The 10,000-nt window shown below is 39.5% G+C and overlaps 2 protein-coding genes across 2 annotated transcripts in view; one reads left to right on the forward strand and one right to left on the reverse strand.

Annotated features, from left to right (window-relative positions):
• The window catches only part of LOC138024826 (uncharacterized), a 437,788-nt gene that overhangs the window by 270,218 nt on the left and 157,570 nt on the right, over positions 1 to 10,000 (forward strand). The gene's annotated exons all lie outside the window — the stretch shown is intronic.
• LOC138024707 (uncharacterized) overlaps positions 1 to 10,000 on the reverse strand; it is a 39,881-nt gene that overhangs the window by 16,945 nt on the left and 12,936 nt on the right. The window contains exon 3 of the mRNA XM_068871926.1: positions 927 to 1,310. Within this exon, the coding sequence (XP_068728027.1) occupies positions 927 to 1,310 (384 nt within the window). The remainder of the gene's footprint in view (positions 1 to 926; positions 1,311 to 10,000) is intronic.

Raw genomic sequence — 10,000 nt, forward strand, 5'->3', positions numbered from 1 at the left:
ACGAAGCTCGCCTTTTCCGAAACAAGTGAAACAGCCCTGAACAAGTTGGGGGGATACTCGAGATTTGACTTATGGTCAGCATTGGAGCATAATAAGAAGCACGGCTCTTATGAAATTCTACCACCATTTGACAAATTGACAACTGTAATAAGATCAAAGTGAGGGGTTGCTATTACGTTAAGGTTTTAGTTGCCTTCTTTGTCGTTTTGAAAGGCTGGGCAATGGGGGCGGGGGGGGGGGGGGGTGAGGGCGACTTTGTGACACTAATTAATAGGTTTTCATGACAAAGGGTTGTCCAACACCTGGTGTAGGCATCACAAAGTGGCCCTAAAGCCATGACCTAGACCACTGAGATCCCCAACCAAAGAGCCATACATGAAGTTTTTAGGCTTAAGAAGTATTGTGACGAGTATACAAAGTACCATGCATCTCATTACGCAGCTGTCTTGACTGTGAATATTCATGTGACTTAAGTTGAGTATAACTGAGGGTTGGAAGACAGTCATGTACATAACGGTGCATCTTATTGTCTGTGTTGATTATAAAGCCACAATCATAGACAAAACCGTTGGGAAGGTTAGCACTTTTGACGTATTCTTTGCATCTCCCCCCACCCTCCCTGATTCAATGTTGTGCAAAACTGAACGATTTTAGTGGGAAATTGTTGTGTTACCTTCCAACATTGAATAGGCGGGAGGAGGGCTATATCAAAGAAGGTGAAACTACTTATTTTGCGCTTCAACTGAATCGGGTAGAAATACAGCTCTGGTGCGGTTCATTTACATAACGTTCCCAACTACTTTTGTCTATTATTTTAGCTGGGCTACTAAGTACATGAAGCAAAATGACTGATTTCTTTCCAGCCAGTTGAGCACAGGGTCCCAGTGAATTTATCACAACCTTTCAAAGAAATCACTTTTACTTACTTCGGTAGTAACAATAGTATATTGTGGGATTCGGTTCCCCTGCATTGTAAGGAACCTTTCCCCTTTTTCTATTGACCTTAGCATTTTCTTCTGTATCAAAAAATATCCACTCCAAACTTGCTACTGCCCATTGCACCATTTGACATTTCGACGAGTTATAAGCCAGCAAAAAAAATGGATCTTTAGTGGGAAGAGGAATGGGATTATTCTTGCTACCGTTTCCTGCACAGCAGAATCGAATTTCTGTATCATTTTTGAACATCCCTCCAGGGAGAGTCCCTCCATTAGCATTTGAGTTTGGGATGCTGTCATCATCATCCCAGCGAACATCACCGTTCGACAGTCCGCTGGGGCACCTTCCCTCTTTATAAACACAGTATTGACCTATAAGAGATAACCAGTGTTAGCCGACTGTGGAGTTAACGGGCGGTTTGGTCGTTATAACTCATCCCCTTCACAAATATTTTAAGCGTATGTTTTTGCTTGTTTGTTTTTTTTTTTTTTTTTGTTCGTTTGCTTGTTTGTTCTTTGCCATGTTTTGGAGAGCCCCTTTTCTTGTTTGGTTGTCACGTAACTGACCGATCGTACGTTCGTCCGTCAGTCCGTCTGTCCATACATCCGTACAGAATCTGGGGGATGGGGATGGGAGACTAAGAAAGGGAAGGGAGGGGATTCTCGCGAATGCAGCTTTGAGGAGCGGACGGGCGAATTTTCTTGACGGGAAAAAATTGTGCAGCCTGCCTTTATCCTAGTGACCTTCGTGACTTTAACGCAATAAAGAGCAGGAAAGAGCACGTGAGAAGAGGTAACGAAAGTTGAGAAATTTAAGCCAAGAAATTTTCCAGAGAAGCCGAGGAAGGAGAAGAGGAGGCAATTTCAATGAAAAACACCATAAAGCTAAGAGAAATTGACAAAAGGACAAAAAAACTTATTTACAACGGTTAGCTTTCAGGTAATGTTTTCCTTCTTAAAATGCACTGATGCCTCGCAGCCTCACAAACTTGTAAAACCCGCTAAAAGAAACGAAGAAGGCGTGAAAACGTTTGCAGTTCCGTGTTGACAGAGGTTCTGGCATATTTCAACAATGACACTCCACGCCGCCATCCAAGCTTACAACAGACATCATTGGCGAGTTTTATTGTCATCTTTGTCTATTTCGTCAGACATAATATGTAGATTTAGCCAAGCCTAAAAGCGGAGCTCGCCCTTTATTTAGTCTTACTGGCTGTAGGGTTAGTGAAAAAAATAGGTTTGCGAATTGTCCGCGTTTTGTTTTTTTTGTTTCCGGTTACTGCTTAATTAAATCATTTTATTTGCTTTCTTCTGTAGAAAAATTCATTCCCTAACTAGTGAATTCCAGAGTAAATTTCACGCGAAAAACCGATATCGCGTGAATCACAATGCGATGAATGCAAAATCGGTTTTTCGAGTGAAATTTACTTTGGAATTCACCAGTTTGCAATGATTTTTTTTCTTGAATCGCATGAGTTTTAAAAGAAAACAAGCACACCCTCAGCGAGCGAAAGGAGTCAATTGTCAATAGCCACTGAATAGGAATCACGCTAAAATTAGAAACCGTCAGCAAACTTTGTCAGTTCAAGGCCGGGGTTCAAGGTCAAAACTGAGTTTTACTGATTTACTTTATTCGACTTTATTTACTTTATTTCACATTATTTACTTTATTCCACTTTATCTCTGAAAACGAGATCATTCACAATTAGACGTATTTCATTGAAACACGCCAGGTTGTCTTTAAACAAGAATCGGCAAAATACGGCAATGCAACCAAGAAAGGATAAACTTCAAACAAGATCCGCTCCAGCAAATTACCTTTCGATGCTTTAAACAAACTTCTGAAAACACAAGCTAGTGATATTTCTCCCTAATTTTACAAGAACTCATTGCCATTACGTGTTTATAACGTAAGGGCAAAATTTTCTTGTCCCTGTCGAACTTAAAACAACTTAAAACAAATCCTGATGAAAGTCGGCTGGCATTAAACAGAGCGACAAGTTGCTCAAAGAAATCCACAAAAACCCGCCCGTCGTGTTGCAAAACAGGGCGGTCAATCAAAGATATACTAGTGGGAGTGAAATTACAAAACTGAAAGGCTAAAACACGCACTAGGGAGTCGTGCCACTCCCGTACACTTACATTTCCGGTCGTTTCCGTCGTTGCCGAGGGCGAAAGTTGAGTTTATTTGTGGCCGTCAGAAATCCCGGATCTCGGGGCTTCAAAGTAACGATTTCCCTGATCCCGCGTCCTGTCCATAAATGCAATCCCGATTCCCGATCCAATATTTCTTTAGAATCCCGAATCCCGGGCTCTAAAAAAGTCGAAACCCGAACCCCGAAAACCCTATTAGGGGACCCTCAATAATGACCAGTTGTAATTAACCTTTTTGTCAAGTTTTTATGAAAACTATATTGTCTTTACATTTATAGTGACCTTTAATTTGATTGTTGCTTAATTGAATTGCATTTACTTATTGCTTGTTGAAAAAAAATCACATAAAGCAGTTGCAAAATTCTTTCTCCACTTGACTCACATGTTTCTCAATTTTGTTTCCATGCCAAAGCAGCAGCTGATGTATGGGAAGGGCGGCTCAGTCTTTCACTTAGAGGAGAAAAGCCATGGCTCAAGGATTTGCCAAAATCATGCATTGTTTGCTTTGGTTTTCACCTCACAGAGGATAACAAATTAATGCCATCAACTAAAACATTTGTGAAAAATACGTGTGGTGGCTGGCTGTTAGACAGAGCTCTGAGAGATAAGCATCTAATGTTAATTTTAATTTAGTATTATTAGGAAACTATCACCGTTAGTATTGTTATTGTAAAACCCATGAACAATTATAACTTAATAAGGCGCGGTGGCCTCATGGTTAGTGTGCTCGACACCGGATCGAGTGGTCTTGGTTCGGGGCCTGGCCGGGGACATTGTGTTGTGTTCTTGGGCAAGACACTCCGAAGACACTTTACTCTCACGTTGCCTCTCTCCACCCAGGTGTATAAATGGGTACCGGCGTAATGCTGGGGGTAACCCTGCGATGGACTAGCATCCCATCCAGGGGGGAGTATAAATACTCCTAGTCGCTTCATGCTTCAGAAACCGGAGATAAGCGCCGGCCTGATGAGCCTTCTGGCTCGTAAGCAGAGGCTTTACCTTTACCCTAATTATCAAAACAAGGAAATGATATGAAAAGATTGACTTCCAGAGTTTTTTTCTTTTGCCTTTGTAAATATAATAATTATTGCTGTTATTTTTGTAAACTGTGTTTATTTACATCTTTCAAATTAATTAAAAGCTTCAATCCAGTTCACTCAAGAATCTATTAAGTTGCATCACAATAACTTGTCTTTAATAGAGGGACCAGTGAGTCAAAGGCTCTGTAATTTATGCACATTGTATTAGTTAATTAAGAAATAGCCCTTATAAGTTCTGAGGTACCAGACAGCTGTTGAATATCTGTGGTTCTTATATTTGCAGCACTAGTCAATGATAACTGCAAAATTTCTGTGTGGCTAGCCAGTGATGGCCGCAGAATTTCTGTGACAACACTGAATAAATACTCCTGTTAAATTTACATGTAAGTGGTTCTTACTCATGGCCACAGAATTTCTGTGGCACCAGTCAAGGATGGCCGCAGAATTTCTGCGGCACCAGTCAAGGATGGCCGCAGAATTTCGGCGGCACCAGTCAAAGGTGGCCTTCGAATTTCTGCAGCACCAGTACGCTTCCTTCGTGATAAAACTTTTATCCAAAATCTCAGTGGAATTGGTAGCCGTTAAAGCCGTTAAGGGCATGCGGACTATTCTTATAATGTACCGCAACGTCACAGGTTTTCTTGTTCGTTACCATTGATGATTTATGATTGCGGAATCGGAATTGTGTTGCCGTTGAACCAACATATTGCAAGCGACATTTGTTACAGGATGCAAGATAAATTACATTTTTAGAATCACACGACAGTCTTGGTTTGATAAAGTATTTTCTCTTGGTTTGGAAACTCTGAAACAAAATTGATTCTATCAAAAAGTTTTTGCAAAGATCACATCTACTATGTTTGCATTTAACGCAACCACCTGTTTCATTGGTTTCTTGTTCTACTCTTGTTCTGTATTTCGATGGCGCCAAAATTTCTTTCAAGTTTTTTGTTCTACGAAACGAGGGAATAGTTGAATTAGATGGAAAGAATTCTCTTAATTTCGGATTAGATTGCAACAAGTGCAAATGCTTCCTAATGACGTAGCCTATGTTAGGTATGTGAGGATTGAAGGTCATCACTAACGGAAACAGTTTTCTGTTCTCCCTGGTTCGGGGCAAAAGCAGATGATCTCTAGGAATGGCCGAGGCTTTAAGGAATTGCTTCTTAACGAGTGTTTTGGGGTAGCCTTGATTAACAAGGTACCTCTCATATTGCAGCATTCTCCTGTCTAAAAAATACATTCTCCTGTCGAAAAAATACACTGTACCTTTCGGAATACAATTTTTTCTTTTGTTTGTAACATTTTTTTACTTGTCTTGTTGTTTAGTTTTGTAACATACCGAACAATCCTTGTAAACCATATATAAGCTCTTAAACCTAATTGTTATCCACATGCTGTAAACTGATCAAGGTCTAAGACCGAAACGTTTTTAAATATATTTTTAGCTTTTTAGCTTCCAAAAGTTGTCTGTCCTCTGACTCTTTTAACCCTATATAAATTCATATGTCGAAGCTTGGACTGGGAATCTGAAAAGGATACTTTTGGAACGCCGCTATTTCCGTTGGCTCATCGTTTTTCTCAAACTAGATAGCACTGGATCGACAGGAACGACGATTCACAGCCGGACGAGAGAGAAGAAGACAATTTGTATACAAGTTAAGAGGTCTCTGGAGCTAACAACCCTAACCCTTACCCTGTGAATCACACACGCATGGTGGATCCGTTCTCTCATTTCATCCTCACCTCTCCCGACTCTTCAATCACTTCCTCGGTATCTTTACCCTCTTCGATTTTCTGTCCACGAGAGTGACTCTCTTGAGTCCTTTAAGGTCTAGGCTAAAGACTTATTCTTTTAATTGTGCTTTCAGTTGCAAGGCGTCCTTTTTTTTTTATAGAATTTATATGTAACACAACAGTCCTCTGTATCGAGTCCTCTGTATCGAGACCCAGAGTGAACTTTTTTTGTATCTCCTATCTCAAATCATCCTAATATTAATAAAAAATTTGACTATTTGTTCTATTAGGAACTTTTACAATAAATAAATGAAGGCTATTCCTAGTCATGTAGATAATGAAGCTAACCAACGACTATCATTGCCGCATGAACCGTTTCACAATTTCGGAATTCTGAGAAATTATCCTTTTCTGTGCCTTATTATTATTATTATTATTATTATTATTATTATTATTATTATTATTATTATTATTATTATTATTATTATTATTATTATTATTATTATTATTATAAGCAGAATGTCAACATCTGAATGCCAGCTATAAAATAAAATAAAAATAAAAATAAAACACAAGGAGCTAGACGGGAACCCGTCTCTATTTACAATAAAATTGAGTGATAAACAAAGAAAATCAATTAAAAATAAAATAATAATAATAATAATAATAATAATAATAATAATTAATGGTCTATGCTTGATCTAGCCACCCGGTTGATGCAACAGGTGTTTGGGCATCTTAATCTAGCACAAGACCTTGAAAGTTCTGGTAATCTTCAGGCTACTACTTAAGACAGACTTCTGCATCCGTCCTAGAACATCTCTGCTCTGCTTTGCTCCTAGTATTTCCCTCACACTACCACTAAATACCTTAGAACATCCAGCAACTACATCCATTAAGCCGCAGCTACACGAGCAATTTTTTGCTCGTGCTGGTGATGCGATTTCTTCAAACTTTGTCGCGTCGCCAGCGCGAGATGAAAATCACACGTGTAGCCACTCTTAAACTGGCGACGCGACAAATGAAAAAATCCCAAGAAAAAAAGTCGCCAGAGTTGAAACATTCGCGACAAAATCGTAGAGATGCCCGTGCTTGCGACGCGACTAAAGAGTAATTAAGGGAGGAATGTCTGTTTATAGTGCCTAGGTCACTTGAAGTATGCGAGAGTCGCCGCCTTCAGAAGTTTAGCCACCCTGGCGCGCAGGCGACGCTACAAAATCTGAAAAAAATCGCATCACTGGCGCGAGACAAATATTGCTCATGTAGCCGCGGCTTTATAATGTTGAGTTGAGTAATCTTGTAGCCAGGGTACTGCTTCTTGATTTCCCATCGTAGTGGTGCGTACTTGCAGGTTTTCTCCTTTTCCTTCTGTTTCCGGTTGTCAATCCAAGGGCAGCTCATCTCCAACAGGGTTACTGTCTTCCTCGCCTTATCTACAATCCTCGCGTCCATTCTGTTAGCTCGTACTTCTGTGTGGTCTGTATATACTGACTGGTACATCCCAATATGCCGTCACGTGATAATTTTGGTGAAGCGACTTAGGTTGCGTTGCAAAGTACCAAGGCGGAACGGACTCTATCAGTTGGTAGTCTTTCAGCAGCTCAAAGGAAAGTATTTTGAGTGCTCCGTTGTGTCTAGATAGATACTTCGACCGTGCCAGTGTACTGCAACTTAACAGCACATGTGCGACAGACTCCTGCGCCTTTCCACACATCCTGCATCTCACGTCCAATTCTTCGCTTTTTTTGCTCTTCCTAGCGTTGTACAGTTTTGTTGGAGGTAGCTGTTCATAGAGTTCACTTATGTCATTATCATTATCATTATCATTATCATTATCATTATCATTATCATTATCATTATCATTATCATTATTATTATTATACGAAAGAAATTAGATATAAAATGGATCATATATGAACTGCGAATATGAAATCAAGTGGAGCCATAATTCTAAACAATTTAGGTTTCGAAGGGGGTTTGAGACCGTGACCTCGCGATGCTGGGTGCGACACTCTAAACAACTGAACTTTCAAACCACTGATGGAAGGTAGAGCAGCCTTTAAGGGACTATCCTTAAAAGGGCTATGTCATGTTATTTAATAGTGTTTGCCGAGAAAATCTTTAGTTAATCACGAGTCCTAACTCAAATGGTAATATGGAAGTCCTTTACTGATCAAATTATCGTTACATCACAAACAACATGATTCTGAGCAAACACGTCCTTTATCCAGGCGATTTTTTCATAAACTTGAAACACGTCTGGGCGATTTTTGTCCATAGTACTCATGTCAATCGTGCCAAATTCTGTCCATCCACAATTCTCTTTATTTTTGTTTGTTCTTTTATGCTGTTCAATAGTTTTAAGTAGTTATTGCAATGTTTCATTGTACTTTTTGGGCATTTTTGGTGTCATGAAATTGCATCATTTTGTATGACATCGCTCCTTTAATAGTCAAAACTGAAAATAAGCTATTTTTTGCAATAAAAACGCTTTCTTTCAAAGGCTCTTAAAAATATCGATGTAAAGGTTATTTCCTGTGATTTAAAGTCATTGCTTTTGGGAGTACTATGATAGGTTTCCATGTAAGAACTTGTTTTTCGAAACGGAATATGTTAGTATTGAAGGTTTGAAGAATTGAATGATTAATAGCCCTGTGCTTCTTACCTGAAGAATCGCTTTTCTTCAGACTTTCGACGCACGGGTGCTTTCAGTAGAACAGGGAATCGCAAAAGCCATTATATTTACCTATTATGCAGGCAGAGATTGTCACCTGTTACCCACCATTCGTTACCTGTTACCCGTTACCCGTTATATGTTACCAGTTATCCAGTACTCGTTACCTGTTACCCGTTACCTGTTACCATGTTACCCGTTGCCTGTTACCTGTCACCCGTTACCTGTTATTTGTTACCCGTTACCCGTTGCTCGTACAAAGTACCTGCCGCTGAATCAATTCAGAATTACCGGTTTAATTCGGATCGGCTAAGCAATTTTTCCCGCCTGGCTTAGCCGGGAATTACGGCTGTGGAGTCAGTAGTGGCTTTGATCCAGACGCCGAATCAAATGCAGAAATTATTACAATTTTCTTCAGTCACAGTATGCCTCTGTGAATTAATTTCGGCACAATTAAGTTCGGCGTCTGAATCAGTTCAGCCGGGATTAATTAATCTGGGTTGGTCTAAATTCGAATTAGATTTGGTTCATGTGAAGTACGGCGTCTGAAACGGGCCTAACGTTTTGTATTCATGTTGGAGACTGAAAGTTATAGTCGTTGATTGCGTGAACATTATTTTTGTTTCCTAAATCTCTAGGATATTATAAATAACAATTAATTAGAGGATTACAGATACCGGAAATTCCTTCGTGATCTCGGGCATTCTAGTATATTTCAAAATACTTTGGATAGCATGGGATTTTTGCAGTGATTGATAGCACCAGAGATAAGACTGCACCAAGGGAGATTGTGATTATTAAATAAGCCTATAACATATTTAAATTTGTGACTTGTGCAAAACACTGCTTATTGGGAGGTGAGCGTTTTTCACATTCAAAGGGAATGGATTGTCGAGTGTACTCTTCAATCAAATGCAGAATCCTAGAAGGTTTGAAGTAATGCGATATATCTCTTCAAACATGCAATCGAGTGTTTTTCTCATGTGAACGCGGTGAACTTGAAAATGTTCACGCCTGGCGACTGAACCCGAAACAAAGAAAACCTGTTTCCTGCATTTGTGGGCTCGTTTTTTAGACTGACTGAAAAAAAAAACTGAGCAGCCGAAGGCTGTTTATAACCTCTCTTAGGAGAGAAAAAAAAAAAAGAACGATGACCTCGGGGAAATAACCACAAACACCGATAGGCATAATTCTGTGTACTTGTTTAATTAAGGTGTAATAAAAGTGGTCTTAACTGGCTATTTACGAGCGGAGGGTTGTAGCCTACAGGTTACAGGTTGCAGCTCGTTTTTTTGCCATAGCTGGAACAACCCAAACTTTTTCTAATGTTAACATTAATTCTAAGAAACAATATTTAATACTAAGGTTAGCATTTTTGTAAAAGTTTGGGTTGTTTCAGTTATGCTAAAACAGTACTAGTGACCTGCAACCCTAACCTGCAACCTGCACTTTTCCCT

This window comes from Montipora capricornis, chromosome 11, assembly GCF_036669925.1.
Source record: "Montipora capricornis isolate CH-2021 chromosome 11, ASM3666992v2, whole genome shotgun sequence".
Lineage (NCBI taxonomy): Eukaryota > Metazoa > Cnidaria > Anthozoa > Scleractinia > Acroporidae > Montipora > Montipora capricornis.